This window comes from Parasteatoda tepidariorum, chromosome 4 (genome assembly GCF_982258835.1).
Source record: "Parasteatoda tepidariorum strain Cologne lab strain chromosome 4, Ptep-v5.0, whole genome shotgun sequence".
Taxonomy (NCBI): Eukaryota; Metazoa; Arthropoda; class Arachnida; order Araneae; family Theridiidae; genus Parasteatoda; species Parasteatoda tepidariorum.
The window spans coordinates 3,779,653-3,798,699 of NC_141758.1; the positions used below are offsets into that span (position 1 = coordinate 3,779,653).

At 30.5% G+C, this 19,047-nt stretch overlaps 1 protein-coding gene and 1 long non-coding RNA gene across 3 annotated transcripts in view; one reads left to right on the forward strand and one right to left on the reverse strand.

The window, feature by feature from the left end:
• Positions 1-9,299, forward strand: part of LOC147810158 (uncharacterized) — a 57,983-nt gene extending 48,684 nt beyond the window's left edge. The window contains exon 2 of the long non-coding RNA XR_015432925.1: positions 8,907-9,299. This is a non-coding gene — a long non-coding RNA (uncharacterized LOC147810158). The remainder of the gene's footprint in view (positions 1-8,906) is intronic.
• Positions 1-19,047, reverse strand: part of Cad74A (cadherin 74A) — a 138,739-nt gene that overhangs the window by 47,692 nt on the left and 72,000 nt on the right. For both annotated transcript variants that reach the window (XM_087160531.1, XM_087160530.1), the window contains exons 18-23: positions 17,713-17,891; positions 15,808-15,937; positions 11,677-11,819; positions 10,374-10,521; positions 8,934-9,164; positions 1,356-1,525 (exon numbers count right to left, since the gene is read on the reverse strand). In XM_087160531.1, coding sequence (XP_087016657.1) covers positions 1,356-1,525; positions 8,934-9,164; positions 10,374-10,521; positions 11,677-11,819; positions 15,808-15,937; positions 17,713-17,891 — 1,001 coding nt within the window. The remainder of the gene's footprint in view (positions 1-1,355; positions 1,526-8,933; positions 9,165-10,373; positions 10,522-11,676; positions 11,820-15,807; positions 15,938-17,712; positions 17,892-19,047) is intronic.

The window sequence follows — 19,047 nt, forward strand, 5'->3', positions numbered from 1 at the left end:
GATAACTCAAAATTTGCACGTTTACCGTTTAATACCTGGATACCACTAAATAAAGTAGTTACTAAACACTATGATAGTACTTATAGGGGTAGCTAATTTATGGGGGACTAAGACCCTTGTGGGGTAAATAATTTAATTAATTATTTTATAATTCCATAAAGTAGAATTAATAGTTTAATAAATTAATTCTATAATGATAATTCAATAAATAATTATTTAATAATTTAATAAATTCAATAATTCTATAAATTAGAAATAAATAATAATAATTTAATGGTAAATAATTTAATAAATTATTTATTATTAATAGTTATTTATTAATTGTAAATAATTTAATAAATTATTTTTTATTAATAGCTATTTATTAATTGTAAATAATGTAATAAATTTGAATTAAAAAAATATATGTCACCCAATGCATATTCAAGTGTCAAATCGTCTATGCCATAATTTCTGAGTGGGCTATTTGTACCAGGGAAAAGAAAAAATGCAGGAAGCAAAATTATTTCCAGGCACTACGCTTTTTGCAAAATATTTTATACAGTGATAGACATTTAAAAGCCAAATTATTTTTGGTAATTTTGCTAATATTTTAAAAGCTTTACCACGAAAGAGCGAGACTTGGTGGATGTTTCTTGTGGCGAGAGATTTTTGGTGAAGTTCCTGTCCTCAGTAGCGGCACCTCACTTATTTATCTGAAATTTATCCTACGGCAACTGGGACTGTTGGCATTGATAAAACGAGTGGGAACAAAGTAGTGTTATATATGAACTTTTACATCATGAATATGTACTGACGTGGGAAATAAGTTAAATAAATTGAGCACCCAAACCTGCAAATGTATGTAATTCCAATAAACAATAAAGAAATAAGTAACCACTAATCTTCAAACCTCACTTACTTCATGTTTCTTTCTTTTTAACTTAGAATTCACAATCTTCCCGACATCAATAGCTTCGTTTTCACCATACCAGCTTACATCAAGTTATACCTCTTATTTTTACATTATCTGCATATAACTACACAGTCAGAACTCAAGGAATACTCGCTTATTTCATTTGCATTCCGCCAACTCATTAAAACACCATAAAGTTCAATTCAAATATGAATGATATGCCCAGATGTTTAATACAGTTCAGTTCAATTCACAATCTTCAATTCACTGATTCAATGATACGGCAGCTTCAAGTTGAATGGGTTAAAAGCTTTTTAGCGGGTCAAGATTCATATGAATTTTAATCCGAGTAGTCACAATCTACAGTTGCTATTATGCTGTCTCAAAAATCCTCGATTCAAATTTCCTTCTGCTGGAAAAATAGTTAATTTAGTAATAAAAATATTGAATTAGGTCTTACGTTTTGAGAGAATACTGGACTATTGTCGTTGATGTCCTGGACGTGTATGTTGACAGTAGCCTCACTCGATCTCCGACTTTTTACATCTCCAATGATGGCTTTTACTTTGAAATTTATCTGCTTTAAGGGCAAAGATTCAAAATCTAATCGGCGATTCAAGGCAACCACCCCTGTAGAGAAAGCAATTTGTATTTAATTTACTGACATTAATTTTCATGCCGTTTACTCTATTTACTTAAAAGGATGTGTTTATAGTAATTAATATGAATACCATGCTTTAAATTAATATATTAACTATAAATTTGACGAAAAAATTACTAATTATCATTGTTTACATATAAAATCTTTGATACTTAATTTGAATGATAAATTTGTTAGTTTGCTTAAATACTTTTTAGATAATCTTTCTTAAAAATGTTTTTTTTCTTTTTTTTTTTTTTTTTTTTTTTTGTTGCACAAGCTCGTGTTTAGTACATGCATGAAATCGTTTACACTGGGGAATAAATTTTTTGTTGCATTTATGTGAGTCATTGGTCTTATCTTATCCGGATGTGAAGATTTCAAATCTGAAATTAGTTTTGTTCCTCCAAAAAGCTACAATTTTTTTTTTAAATTATATTTTTAGTTTAGTTTATTTATGCGTGAATGTACAAGTTTGCAAAAAATGTCGAGGTTTATTTACATAAATATGAATTTGTCTGCTTCTTTGAAAATAATACTTAAGACAAGAAAACATATGATGCTAACGTATTCCTTTGTAGATTGAAATGTATAATCGCATTCTTTAGCTAGATAGAAGAACAAATGAGAATAAATTGAAATAAATTAAAGTATCATATTATGGGACTGCTTTACCAATGCTAAACGTATTATTTACATGAGGGTACATCTTTTATAAATGTAGACGTTGATTCTTATGTGAATTCTCTTATAAATCCCCATGTTTATAGCCTTATTGCGTGACCGAAGGGCTAATGAACCAAATAATTTAAAGCATCATATAATAGGATTAATTTGCTAATGGCAATGACTACTATCGCATATGTAATATACGATTGCTTATCGCATATATAATATATTTGCATGTTGGAACATTTTCTACAGATGTAGGCGTTTCTTTGATCATATTTAAATATTAATTCTATGCATCACTTGATCGAATAGCAAACGTGACGAACTGAAATTTAAATGAAATCATCATATGATAGTATTGTTTTGCTAATGACAATTGTATATTTAAAGTGATTGAGTAAAGAAAAATCTACTATAAATATCGGCCTGAATCAAATTTATATTATCTGGTATATTATCTCTTACATTTTGATAGCTTGATCAAAGTGCAAACGAGATTTGTTGAAATAATTTAAAGCAACATCTTCAGGGATTGCTTGGTAATCGTATATTTATTATATTAACATAATGAAATATAAAATAAAAATGTAGGTGTATCTCTTTCCATATTTAAACTCTCTTATAAATCACAACCTGCTTATATCCTGATCGCGTGACCAAATAACAAACTAGATGAATTAAGATAATATAAAGCATCTAATGATAAGATTGCTTTGCTAATGGAAATCGTATTTTTAATATATTAACATGTTAGAACATTTCCTACAAATGTAGGCGTTTCTTTAATTATATTTAAATTGGCCTATAAATCACTCAGTTTGTACCTTGATCGTATTTTTATTACTTAAGCTATTTTATTACTCAACCCAGTCTCGCCCCCGCCAGGGGGCATCCAGGGACTACTGAGAGATTACAAACATAATTATAACATGGGAAATTGAAAACATTAAAAAACATAAAATTGAAAATATTGTGGATGGTGAACAATTACAGATGGAAAGATGAGATCAATCAAAACACTTGATTTACAAGTAAACAGTAGCCCCCCTGTATGTCAGGGTATGCTCAATCGCCCGCCAGTTCTGGAAGATTGTTTTCAAATGTTTTTTTCATAATTTGTTCTATTCCCTTACTTATCCTTGGGACTGTCCATAATTCTCTTAATGGAACTGATAGTCAGATTTGATGGAAAGTAAAGGTTACGGATGCCCCGAAAGTTCGGACAGGTAAGTAGAATGTGTTCAAGATCGTCTAGACAACCACACATTTGGCTCTGATTCGTTTTATTGTGGAATCTTGCTTGATACGTACCCTGGGTTCCGTGATTAGTTCAACACTGATTATAGAAATTCGATATAGAAATTCGATAGGGTTCTCCTGTGGTTTACTTTTTTAATGAATTCGTATGAGTGTCTTCCCTGATTTGAAATATTGTCGCATTGGTTTTGCCAATTTAATAAATTTTGTTTGAAGATATCTGTTTTTATTGAGTTTTTTGGTCTAATATCGTATACATCAATTTTTGGTTTTTGACATGCTAATTTAGCCAGACTGTCAGCCTTCTCATTGCCCCGGTAACAAACATGGGCTTTAATCCAATTTAACTTAATATTGTCCCTAAAATTTTCTTTAATCATTTTGATCAGAAACTCCTTCTTACCTTGATCGTATAACAAACGAGACGAATTGAAATAAATTAAACCACATCATAAAATGAGATTTCTTCGCATAAGGTAATCATATAAATTTAATATATTTGCAAGATGGAACAATTTCAAAAATGTAGGCGTTTTTGTAAACATGTTTAAATCCTTTTTTTTTCTTCAAATATCTTCTCTTATATCTTGATGGATAAGTGAAAAAGAGATACATGTAGGCGTTTCCATAATCATGTTAAAATTCTGCCTCATATCACTTACTCATATCTTAATCGAATAGCAAAAGAGACGATAGGAAACAAATTAAAGTATCAGATGATAGGATTGCTTTAGTAATGGAAATCTCATTTTAAATGAATATATAATGAAACATCTTCTACAAATGAAAACGTTAATCATGTGTGTATTCTCTTGCAAATCATCTCATTTATAACTTGATAGTTTGACCGAACAGCAAATGAGATAAATTGAAATGCTGTTGTGCAAAAGCATGCCACGACACCTGGAAGCTTGCATCTCCCTCCATAATGGTCATACCATTGACTCCAAGATGCCTACAAATGATATTTGCACTTTTTCAACACAAAACGACTATTTTGTTCCTTGGACGCATTTCAAACCTGCTAGATTTCAGAGAACTAAAAATTATATTTTTTTATTATCATGACATTATTTTATTTCACTTGGCATTTAACCTCATTTAATTTTTTTATGTTCTATGTAGCCATCTGCGGTTCGTTCTAAGAAATTGTACAGCAGCGTATTATAGATTTCTTTGCTAATGGTAATCGTGTATTAATTATCTCTACATTATGGAACTTTTGCACTAAAATAATCGTCAGATGACAAGGTACTTAACCTTTCGGGATGGGCGAGTTATAAATAGAGCCATACGGAATCAGAATGAGAGAAAATTAAAAGCTTAACTTTGACTGCATTATTTTTGCTTTTATTTTAGATCTAACACATGCTAACCATGTTGGTTAAAAGTGCAACTATATCATTTTTAATTTGGGTTAATTAGTGATGAATTAAATTTAGCATACTATTATTACCCCGCCCCCCCCCCCAAAAAAAAAATTGCTTTTCGTTTTTACCCTAATTGTCGCCACCCTGAAAATGCATATATGATTCACCCGTCTCGAAGAGGCTAAAAGTAATAACAGGTTTTCTGATGGATGTAAATCCACCAGAAAAAGTGACTAATTTCTTTATACTCGTTAGCGGTACCACTGTTTTGAGTGCTTTATTCAAATTTGTTTATTTGTACTATAAGGAATAGCTACATAAAGCAACGATGGTATGTTGGAAAATGTTCAGTAATATAAAACAATAGAATGAAAGAAATTCGTTCGAAAAATGTTAATTTTTCGTTAAGAAATATTTTGCCTTTTTCTGTAGCCTGTTGAAATGCAATGCAAGGTTAACATTTATTTTATGTGAAACACAACTCGAGATGTTATTCATTTGTTTGAAAATGATTGCAGTTTAAAAGTTTTCTTTTTTTGCTTTATATAATGACTATTCATACAAAATAAATGAATAAATAAAAATGAACAGAAAGAGAGATAGGTAAGATGTTGGTAGATATAATTCTTAACATTTATATTATTACATTAACATTTATAATAACCACATTATCTAACAAGAACTCAACTCAGTTGAAATAAAAATGTTCTGTAATTATGATATATGTTTTCTTAACAAGTAAATTATTCTCATTTAATAAGTATCACGCATTTCACATTTCTTAGTTTAATTTTTTTGTTTTGCTTTAAGTATAAATCTAATAATTGCATATTTTTTTGACAAAATGTTCGTGAAAAATATTGATTTTTAAGAATAAAAGAAAAAAAAAGCTTAGATAAATGAAGAGCAGTAAATGGGGTTGGTGATCAGGAGTCGGCGTCTTTTAGCAATAAAAAAAAATTTATTCTAAATTTTTTTATAATATTTCAGCATATGTCAGCGATTTTGAACCTGTGGGGTGCATCCCCCTAGGGGGGCGCGAGCACACTAGAAAGGAGGAGCGAAAATAGCCAAGAGAAAATATTATTTAAAAGAATTGATTGACTGACTGAAAGAAAAGCACACATACACATGGAAAACAAAATATATTTCGACGGATTTAATAACTTATTAAAGTAAAACAACTTACTAAATCAAAACTTAAGGTGGGTGAGCCATAGGTGGCCATAGCTAAGCTTTGAGGATTTTCCCTAATTTTCTGGTTAAGTCTATGTGGCTGATTTTTTTTTTTTTTTGTAGAATCTTACACCTATCTTTAAAGCATATCATGTACACTTTTAATTGTAAAATAAAATTTCATTTATTGTATAGTATATTTTTAATATTGTAGCTTTTGAGCCTAATGTGGCCCACAGGTTCCAAAAATTGCCCATATATTGAAATCAATATCTTCTTACTTTCAAATTAGAACGACAACAGCAAAAAATTCAATTACTTCATACAATGGAGGCCATTCAAAGAAATCTCTTCCAATTCAGCCACGTGCATCTCAGATGCAAGATTTAAAATGCAGCAGAGCCATCTTGTGATTAAAATTGAAATTAATTCAATTTTTTTCAGGGGGGGGGGGCTACGTTAGGAACACTGACCACTTTTGGCTCACATACCTTACTTAATCAAGACATACTAAATTAAAAACAAATTTAATAATTATTGGTGACTTAGGCAAAGTTTTTCGAAGGAAGGCTTAGTATTAGAAATAGCCACTCTTGAGTTTTGTTTCTATATTTAGCCGAGATCTATATTTTGTCTTCAAAGGAGCCACAGCAGAAAATCTAGATTCACAAAGATAGAATGTTGAAAATGGAATGCGAAATACCCTTGTTTTTAGTGCAGAGAACTCATCTTCTACTCCTCCTCAAATTTCAAACAGTGATTTATTGCTAAATTGTCCTTTGGTTTCGCCTCTTGTCGTGATGTCTATGAATTTTTCTTCTTCATTAACTACGAGTCCTTCGGGAGTATATAGATCCCACTCGTAACTTGCTATCAATTTGTCGTCAGCAAGAAAACGCGTTTTAAAATTCTTTGCCAGCATGGCTAAATGATTTTTTATTCTCACCAACCTTTTACATGTTCCTCTTGTACGTTTTAGTACAATTATCCACATTGCAAACATTGCTAGGTTTTTGTTTTGCTTTAAATTTCTGCACCACAATTCTAATTTTCTACAAAAAAGCATTAACTCTATCACTCGTATCCAACATATGAGTATTTGCTCCTTGGAGTTGAAGATTCAAGTTATTTAATTTCTCGAATATGTCGACCAAGTAGATCAATTTCATCACAAATAAACCATCGCGAAAATTCTCGGCTTCCGGCCTGCTTTCTTCTTGTGGGAAAATGGTAATTTCTTCTCTGAATTCAAAAACACGCTACAAAAATTTCCCAAGTGATAACCATCTTGCCTCGTGATGAAATAGTAACGCTGAATGTACTGAACCCATGTCTCTACAAAGTGCGGAAAAGATTCTCGATTTCAGGGGTTTTACATAATTTACTACGGTCACGATCGTAATTAACACAATATTCAGACCAGGACTCATTTCTTTCGAATCCAAAGCTTCTCTGGGGGGGGGGGGGTCATACAAAGAGTGTCCAAGCGCACTGAAGCGATTTTTGTTTTACAAGTGCTTGTATACTTTAGTATCTTCCGGATATTGAAAGAGCACCATCGGTGCACATTCCGACGTAATTTTTTCATTCTATGTTTTCCTCGTTCATAAAATCATTTAAAATAGCAAATAATGCGAGCGCTGTTGTCTTATGTTCTATTGGTTTGCAGAAAAGTAGTTCTTCTACTACTGACACATTATCACAAAATCGAACATAGGTAATGAAATCAGCATCTTTATTACTATCTGTTGCTTCATCAAGCTGTATTGAAAACAATTTGTCACGCAACCTCGAGAAAATTTAAGTATTCTTGAGAATATTTTCTTGATTTTATTTTCGGAACCACGCTCATCTGTGTACTTGTTGATGCTTGACTATTGTCTAATACTCGCTTACTTCCGCTTAAAAATTTATCCATGAGTCTGAATAAATCTGCTGCCGTGAATATTCAATATAGTGAATTGCAATTAACGCGAAAACATACATAACATACACATTCACGGATTGGATAGCGATAGAAGGATCGACTCGAATGAGACTGGTTGGAATTGAAACTTGCGATATTGAGCATCTTCCCATGAGAAAACATTTGCTCTGCGCATGCTCGAGTGGATTCCTTTCCACAAACATAACATATTTTTTTCTCTTTTGCTTAGTCATGATTCTGCTTTATTTCTTTTATTATTCGCAAAAAATTTATTCCCTGTTTCTAAATTTAGCTCACCCCTTCCAGGTTAACTTTCATTCACGAATTTTTCTACTTTCATATTCTTTTAACGTTTTCTCCCTGTTTGGCTTTCATTTCAAAAATAATATTTAAATTTTCTCCGCTTTCATTCTCTTTATCTGCTCACGTTCGCTCGCTTTTACTTTTGTTTCAGCAGTTAGTTAAAAATAATTTACAAACAGAATCTAAAATACTCAATATACATTATTGTTGTATACATTTTATTGTTAAGCGGAGGGCGCGCGATGAAAATCATGATTGAAAACTGGGCGGCGAATACTGAAAGGTTGAGAAAAGCTGCCTTATGTTATTCAATTTATGTCATTCATTGTGCAGTTTTAACTAATAGAGATTTTACGATTTTTAGAGTACCAAATAGATGTTGAAATAGGCTCAAATAATTATAAAACATTCAAGTTGAGCGCAAATGGTATTAAATTTGCTTTCATTATATTTATCAATCACCACTGATTTGCTTGCTGTACGGATTCTTCATAATTATTATTTCTTTTTAAAAACTTTTTTGCGTCTTGTTTGTACATTTTTTAAAAAAAATAATTAAACTTAAATAAAATGATTAAATTTATAAAATAATTTCAAATAATAAATTAACAAAATGAACAAATTTATAAAATATAGAACTGCTGATAATTAAATTGCTCTTTTCAGAAAAGCCAGTAGATGTCGCTTTCTTACCAGAAACTGGACTGACTGAAATGTAATTATCAGGATCCGAACCCGATATCTTCTCAAAATGATTGACGACAGCATTGTTGAGTGGATCTCTAGCAGACAACGTCAGCAATGTTGAACCAATCAATGTCTCTTCCGGAACTGTGATTTCGATTACAGGATGTGATAGTGTCCATGGCGGCGAAAAAACAGGATTCATCTCTCCATGAGCCCGGATGTAAATAGTTACTTCCACTGAAACATGAAAAAATGTATTAATAGATTTATTATTTTTTAACCTTATATATCATCAGTACTATTGTCTTTTAAAAATCCAAATCATATAATTTCAGTAAGAACGTAAATAATAAATAAATTCGCGAAACTCGATATTGTCTATTTCCATTCAGAAATCAGTTTCTGTTTCATTCTAGTAATATTATTTTTGTACCTGATTCTGGAACAATTTTTTTCTCAATTACGGAAATAAATGAGTAAACTCTACTTCCTCACGCACCTCATAGTTTGAGTATCGTTTAATATATAATATGCTATTGCTCGAATTAAGTAAGGTATGATAGTATGCGGCACTACAGCACAGTTTATATTTAAAATTTCTAAAGCCATTTTAAAAAGATCAACAAAAACAAAATAAAAATATTTAATTTATAACAAAGTTCTTATTGCTGTAAAAATGCGAAATGTCGTGTAATATATATATATATATATATATATATATATATATATATATATATATATATATATATATATATATATATATATATATATATATATATATATATATATATATATATATATATATATATATATATATATATATATATATATATATATATATATATATATATATATATATATATATATATATATATATATATATATATATATATATGCAGAGAGAGAGATTAGTTCATTACCATTAATGCCAATACCGCTTGTAATATTAGTTCGTAAAACAGCGTGAATTTTATAATACTTGGAGGGTATAGAAACGTACAAAAAGAATTTTGAAAACTACACAAATATTTCTTGATTTGAAATAAATTCAGGTTGTAACAAATTTATGATAAAACTAACAAATTTGCTTAGAAAAGGATAACGTGATCCCTATTTATTTTAATTCTGTTCTTTGCTGGGACAAATATATCAAAATATATAAAACTATTCAAAATATGCACGAGGGCCAGTCCGAATATCAATAAATAATGTCTCAACGTACTTGTGGAAAAAGATTAAAGTACGTTTTATCTTCAGTATCTCATTCTATTTCTTGTATTCCATACACATCAATATCCGTAGTCGTTTGTGGAAACTTATTTTTCGACACACCCTCGTAAATAAGCAGTTTACTTATTTATTCAATGCTGTATTTTTAAAATCTTTTACCTTTACAAATTAAATGAATGCTTTTTAGAGTCATGCTGATATTGATATATCAATTACCTGATGTTTTTTGCTGCTTTCCAAAAGTGATATCAACAGCATTGAGATCAACAGCTTCAACAGTTAAAATAACGACAGATGCTGAATTATATTCTAAAGGCTGATTGACAGTGATTTTTCCATTTGTTCCATCGATTCTAAACGCCGTCTGAAAATCAGAAAAGAGTTACGATAAATTTTTGTCTGAATGGTGACATTCAAGATAAATCAAGAAAACAGTAGTATTCACACTATTTTGCTTTAAATTATCAAAAAATGACTCGCCTACTAATTTATAATAATAGGTAAGTCATTAATGCTTTGACAGTTTTTTTAATCACAATCTAACACGAAATAAAAATTATACTAACATACTTAGAACTAAAATAAATAAATAAATATGAAAACGAAAATAATTCTGTTACATTAATCGTAGCCATAAGTAAGCCACATGCCCTAAACCTGGTTATTGCAGTTTTTACTTTAGGCACATCACTTACAGAATGCCGATAATTAGTGTTAAAAATAAAAAAAAGTCAAATTATTATCATCAATTAATTTTGTGGAAAGACAATAATCATTAAAAATTTTTCACCATTAATGATTTAAATTTAAAAATTATACAAGCGTAAACTAATCCCACATGTAAGTTTTTTACAGGCGCCCTCAAGCATAAACACAAATGAAAGAGTCAATTGTCCGTTTCACGGACAGGCATCTCTGTATGCTACACCAGTTCAACATGTAAGTTTAAACTGACGTGAAAGTAAAAACAAGTTTCCAATGTCGGCAGAGACAGTTAAAAAATATTTTCTACTGGTAACAAAATGAGGATCATTTTACAGGGTTAAATATTTAATTCTCTACCAATTTATTAAAACTTTTGCAAAAAGCGGAGCAGTTGGCATCTTTGTGTTAGTTACATCCAAAATTAATTATTTTCCTTTACATTTTTGACATATATTTTAGGACCACCCTGTATACATATATACCTTTTACACATGACATCCGTGAATGATTCAAAAGTTCACATAAAAACCAACTTTCTTCCAGTTCTCCCATTGTGAGGCTTTTAAAATATTGACAAACTTAACCAAAGTTCTGAGAGTTTAAGTTTTTGATTGTTTACCACAGTTTAAAATAATTTGCAAACAGCTTGACAAAACATTGATCCATAGCTGGGTGGGTATACAGTCCAGCACCGGGGATCGAACTCCAGTCTTTTACGATGACAGTCTAGTCTAGTATCTTAATCATGAAGCCATCAGGGCTCGCGATGTTTAAGTATAGAAATGAAAAAAAGAATTTTACGCTGTAACCTTACTTTGTAGTTATAGGAAGGTGATGTAACGACTGATCCTGTCTTGTCACGGGCAACGATTGGTTCTACAATAGAGTAACGGACCTTGGCATCTTTGTCGGGGTCCACTGCCAACACTGAAAGTACTTCATCGCCAACGTTGGTACCTGTTTAAAATAGAAGCACTTTTATTTATTTATTATCTTTTTTCCAAAAAACGTGTGATTTATTTCATATCTGAGTTGAGTTTATAACGACTGTTATGTTTCGTACATGAAAGATAAATTTCATTATGAACAAAAAAAAAATTTTTTTAAGGCGAAGCTGCTGAAAGTTTTTTAATATTTAAAAATGTGCTCTTGTAATATTGTATATTAATTAAAGCGTATAAAGATGAACAAAATCAATTTTTTTTAATAAAAGAAAATTGTTGAATGATTTTAAAGATTCACAATTCTTGTGCTACTTCTTAAAAAAAATTACCAAAAAAAAAGTGTTAAATCCAGTCATGGTAAGTGACGCCAGAGGGCGTATGTGCAAGGGGAAAAATTGTAGTTGTAGATTTAGTAGTTGTATGTAACTGCAGCGCGATGAACCTACCATCGCCATATCCCTTAATAAAATTGTTTGTTTTTAAATTAAGTCGCCTAGCATTACTTATAACCCTTATATACAGTCCAAAGCTATCGACGATTTTACAAAAAGTATAAATTTCGTTTTTCAAACATTTTCTTTTTATCATCATTTGTTCTTTTCATTATTTAATTCAATAATGATTGAAAATAGTGATAATGATTGAATTATAAGATATCAAAATATTTATTATTTCAATATAAAAATTATGATTTTTAAAAAGACAGATTAAAACTTCTGAACGGAATGGGACGAATAATTTCCAACAAGTAAATTCAAACAAAAATTCACATATTTAAAAATAGCACTTTTTGAGAACTATTCAACAACTTTGATTGATTTGTTTTATTTCATCATTTAAAATGAGTAACATAATAATTCGTCATTTAAAATGATGTTATGTTGCAATTTGAGTTACGATGAAATTTTAAAATTTTTCCATCGTTATTAAATTAAAAAATAATAAAATCGAAAAGAAATAAAAATGTAGTAAATATGATGTTGTATATGGAGTTATAAGTATTCAGAAAATCTCTTGGATTTACCTAAATAGCATTAAACATATTACGAAATACTTGAGAAGCAGAATCATCATTAATGGATTCATAATTTCTTCTGCTTGGGTTTTTTTAACCAGATTACGGCAAGGTTCCTGCCGCCAAAGAATATATTGATAGTCTTAATGTTAAATATTTCAGCGAAAGCTTTAGATGTACAGTGCGGAAAGGAAAGAAAACGGCCCAACCTGAATAACTTTTGATCTAATGATTGGTTCCTCACGCTCTAGGATTCAAACTTAACGGTTTGAGGAGATGACCTGAAATATGCAAATTAATAAGTGCAGACGATATTTAGGGTTACGAAATCATACACAAAAAAGAACTTTCTCGAATAAAACATACTTTTTTTTCTACAGATTCGGATTTCTGGCCCCCAGGATGTAGGGGGCAGCCGAACTAAAATTTTATATATACGACTTTTCTAATTGAAATTCGATTTCTCGGGAACTATTATTTACTCGGGAAAAGTTATTTACTTAACTATAATACACTCTGTTAAATAGTTCGGGATAATAATTTTTAATGTGAAATAAAGTACTACAAAAGCACATTTATTAAGGGACTAATTATTTCTTTCGACTAATTTTTCATTAGTTAGTAACAGTTATTTATGTTTTTTGCTAGTTATTAATTGTTTGCTTGTTTTCTATAGCTAGTTTTTTTGCTGATTATTAATTCGTGTCAACTAGTGTTTTTGCTGATTATTAATTGTTAGCTTATTTTTTGTTAGTTTTTTTTATAACTTTTAATTGCATAGCTTACTTTAATGATTAGCTTTTATTTAAGTTTGAAAGTTAATGTTTAGTTTGCTTTCCTTTGATAATTAATAATTTTAATGATCATTAAATTTCCTACTTATTTCAACATTTTTTAAAATTGCCAACGACAATTTAAACGCTTCCTTCTTATTTTAAGATTGTCAGAGACAAGACAATCGCTGACAAAGATGTTCCCGCGGTTAAAGAGTGGAAAAATTATAATATATATATATATATATATATATATATATATATATATATATATATATATATATATATATATATAAATACACTTTCCTTTAATTTAAACTTTACTCGTAATTAAAAAAGCATTATAATTTTTACTGTATCATTTCTAACATTTGGCGGCACATTTTAAGAATTTGGCGGCACAGAAAAGTGCCGCGGCACAGTGGTTGAGAATCACTGATGTAGGGGGTAGCCGAACTAAAATTTTATATATACGACTTTTCTAATTGAAATTCGATGTCTCGGGAACTATTCGACCGATATCGCTCAAATTTTGTAATTCTCCAGGTAAAATTACATTCTTTAAAATGATCTAAAAACTGTATACGTAACAATACAAAATTTTTTAGACTATTTATAAAAAAAATATTAAAAAATTATAAATATTTACTAAGATTTATTTTTAGCACGGAATTGTCTTTGGAGAAACGAATTTCCTAGTTTCATCTTTCGCTTCCAATTTCTCGAGATCTAAGCAAAAAGTAGAATTAACATGATGGGGTCCAAACTTTCGACAACTCTCCTGACAAAACTATGAGGACTATATTTCCTACTTTGCGGCTACTCCCTTATATTTTGGAAATTCATCAATAACCGTAAATTTTATTACTTTGTTTTATCATTTTTTTTGTTTTATCAAATTTTATGACTTTTTACTTAGTTTGGATTCTTTTTATTGCGTATTTTTACACTTACATTGCGTTGTTGTTATCATATTATTATTATTTGATAAATTTAATGTGTTTAGAATGTTTATTTTAGAAATTAATATTCATTATGATGGTGCTATAGGATTTTCCCGAGCGTCGACGGGATAATCCATAAAATTAGCTGATTTTTGGGTAAATTTTGTCAACTTTTTAAAAAGGCTCAACAAGGATGATTTGTAATCACATAAGCCTTAGAATTACTTAGAAGTATAAATTGAATTTACTAAACCAAGAATCGTGCATTAAAAATCTACCACTCGAAAATAGTTATCCACTGTCCGGAGTAAGTTGGCATCTTACAAATTTTCAAAGTGGTAGCAAAAGGTGAAATATATCTAGATGCTTTAAGCTATCAATAAATATTTCATTTTAAAGGAAATATATAAATCAGAAATACACTGAAAAGCCAAATGCGGGTTAGTTCCATCCAAAAGTCCTCCACGTAGGCACATTTTTATTAACACTTGATACAGGAGTTCCTTTGTCTTCGGGATAGAGTTCAAAATTACAAGGCTAAGGAGTTGAACCTTGGTATTCGTAAACCCAAAATTGGGTTGACTGTTCAACGACGGTTATAAGATAAAAATGTCATCCCCGACTAAAATTTTTGAACGAAATTTGCTATTGTAGAAAAGATTCTCTTAGGAAATGAAAAATACAGTCCGGCAGTCTTTCTCACTGATGTTCGATGAAATTAAAAGCTGTACATAGTAGCATATAATTATCATTATTCTTTTATCGCTTGTTTTTGTTCCCAAATTAGATAAGTTATGAAGGGAAATTTTTAACAATTCCTCCTTTTTTCTGGCCTTTTTATGTCGTACAACGCAGATGAATGAGTAAAGTTCTCATGTGGGCATAAAACTAAGATAAATAAAATATATAGGTTCAAATTTCCATCCATATTGGAGAATCTAAATCCCGTGAACGTTGAAAAAATGTATGTACATTCAGAGAAGCTAAGTTTTTTTTTTGTTTGATATTGCAATTTAAAATATTTCGCGCAATTTTATTGACATTTTTTAGTTAACCCTTTGAATAATTAAGTTATTCAGAGAAAGTACGTTTTTGCACTTGATATCAAAACTTAAAACAGTGTTTGCACTAATTACTTTGCAATTTCAAGTCAACTCTTTGAACTTTTGAAATTGCTCAGTAATACGTGTTAATCATTAGATCAAATCATTAGTGTTTATTATTATATTAAATGCATTTTTATTCAAATATTTTGTGCGCTGAACTTACTTTCAGGAACGTATTCCACGTATGATTCCTGTGTAAATACTGGTGGTTTATTGTTCACATCTTCCACTGTAATCAATACTGTTGCCGTTGCTGTTTGATGCACTGGACTTCCTGAATCCACAGCCTGAACCTAATACAGGAACGAAAAAAAATATTAATTTTATTTTCTTCTTCGCAGTCTCACAGTACGTAAGGTGACTACTTGCGTTGCATAGTTTTCATGCTCAACTTATCGAGTAGCTGAGTTATCATTATTATTTTTTAATTTCTTACATCCTAATATATACTATATATATACTTGCTAGTGAAAATGCAAAAGTTGCATCGACTAAAAAGATCGTAGAAAGTGCAGCTTTATACCATTTTCAATACCATTACATACCTGCCAACTTTCACGCATTTGGCGTAAAATTTTATTTCTATATTTAAAGTGGTAGTAAAATGTAATACTGTTGTGGTAATCCGCATAAGCTCACTCAAAATATAGAGTATGTTTCTGTCTAAAATTGTAATTTAAATTCCATTTTAGTACAACTGGGGAAAATCATCCTCGAAAGGATTAAGAGTTGGCAGGTATGCCATTATATTTAAAAAAGCATTCTAATATAACTATCTTAATCTTCAAAATGGATGGTATTAAAACTTAAATCAATTAACTTCCTCAATATTTTGGTTGATCTAAAGTTTAGGAGAAATAAAGAAACTTTACTTAACCTTATATATCGACTTAAAAAACCTTAAGAAACCCGACTAAAGGAACCTTATATATCGACTTATTAAATGTAGTAACTTTTATACTAAACTATTTCCTATGAGGTAAAATAGCTGTAGTATGTATTAGCAATCAAATCACAGGGGTGCCACAGGCAACTAAAATTGTAAGACGTAGTAAAAACTCAATACATTCTTCATTTATATAATTTATATAATTATACAGTCGTAATTACCACTATGACATACATTCTAAACTACTCATATTTAAATCTAAAAAAAAAAATAATAATAAACTTCAGGAATGTTGTCTGACCAATAGCTATACCTTTTCTTTTTTTGTTGCTTTTGACTATGGGGATTTCCCCTAAATTCTAACCAAGTTTATGACTTAACTATGACCTATATTTATATGTCTACCCAGTAAAGATGAATCGGTCAGTGGTGCTTCGCGGCAAACACCGAGATTGTACATATATCCGGCATCCAAACTCTAGGAATTTCTGCAATAATTAACTGAAAACAATATGCTAGAAAAAGTTATTAATTTTAATCTCTTCCATTAGATTTTTGATTTCTATCAATCTTTATATATTTTTAATCGCTTGAGGCATCCCTGTAATTACGAGCATTTATTCCATGCGAAAACAAGCTAGAAATAGAATTTTTTTTTATTATCAGTTATTCCTGTTTTTTGGGGTACAAAATGCCCTGCTACTACAGGATAAATTTGCTGGTATAAAGTGGTCTGCTAGACATACCCTTTAAATATCTGTCATAAAATCGTATTTAGATGGAAACTAACCTAATTTATCACGAAATATTTTTCGAAAGTTGTGGTTTAATTGTTTATCAAAAACTATTATTTAAAAACAAATTACTGAAAAAGCTGATATTATTGGAAATGAAAGTCAAGGGTTAAAACGCTCGCTTCTATGAATCGATTCTGCTTCGAATCTTTGCAATGTAGGCCGAGCCGACTCGCAGCAACTTGGGAGAATTGTAAATTATGACAGTGTTAACGTAAATTATGCCCATTGGTAGACATCTCCACACTCTACACTTGTTAAGTTTTAGGGGATTACCGCTCTATGTGACAAAAATGTGGGTTAGTTTCTGCTAGCACTCTAAAAAACGAGCTCAGGCAGATGAATCAGTTATGTGCTATAAAATAAATTTGTGTTCAACTCTTACAGTAATGTTATAATCTAATCCATAGACGTCTCTGTCCAAGTCTGCTCCTGGGGCAACCGTGATGAGACCGGACTTCTGGTCTAGAACAAAATTGTCTTTAGCCCCACTACGGATGAAATAACTGAGACCAGAGTCTGGACCATCTGGATCAGAAGCTTTGATTTTGATGACACTGGTGCCTAAAATGAAATGAAAAAGTAAATACAGTGGTGGAACGACTGATTTTAAAATTAAAAATCCCCCGAAAAACAGAGGAATGAAACAAATCGTGTGTTTTTGGTGGAAACTGCAAAAATTTAATACAGAGATTTTAGAATTTTGTTACAAAAGTTGCTAACAAATGCTGTGCGCTGTACTGAGATTTTGAAAAGAATGCAAACCCCGTAGGAATGTGATCTAATCAATAACGAAAACACACGTTTTTAACCTTTTCGGCACGTCATAAATGTATTCGAACGGAATCAGGATGGTAAAAAGCTGTAACTTAAGATTGGCTAATTTGACAGACTTATTTTTTGCTTTCATTTTAACTCTTCCAATCCTTGCGTGTTAAAAGTGTAACTATACAATTTTTAATTCGAACAAATGGGTGGTGAATTAAATAAAGCAAACTATTATTACCCCGCCCACAAATAAACTGCTATAAAATAGTTTGACTACCACTTTTATCTTTTTTGCCCTGATTTTTGACACCCTGAGAATGCATACAAGACTCGCCCGCCTCGAAGAGGTTAAATAGAGCACATGGTACTTAATCATAACCTCCTTTCACGTTCCAACGCTTAAACTGATCTTTCGGTTCATTGATGGATTGCGGCGCCATCTGTTGGACACTGCTGTAATGTTCTGAATTCTAATGCTGTTCTGAAATGACTGTCTAAAATTTTTAGTTTCTGCAATTAAATAATATCTTTTGTTTCCTTCCTCTCTTTATCAGTATTTATTTCTGAGATTTCTTATTTTTGAGACCACACCCTGTCGATTTGAAAGATCACACTTGAAGCTTTATAAAATGTCTTTTTTTTTTAAAAGTTTAATTACAATCAATTTTAAAATCAATCTACCTATACCTTACACAATCTAAATCTGTGAACCGGCCCTATAAAGAGCTTTTGCACATTCATCTGTCGGATCATCCTCCGGGATGTTTCCCAGACCGTCGCCAATAGCCCATTGCGCAGCTCTAGTGCGACGTAAATTAACAACAACAACAACATTCATCTGTTTGGACAGTTGTAATCAATCGATAGCAGGGCTGTCAACTTTCTACGCTTTTTGTAAAAATTGATTTGTTAACATTTACTGATAAAAGGACGATTGTTAACACAGAGTTAC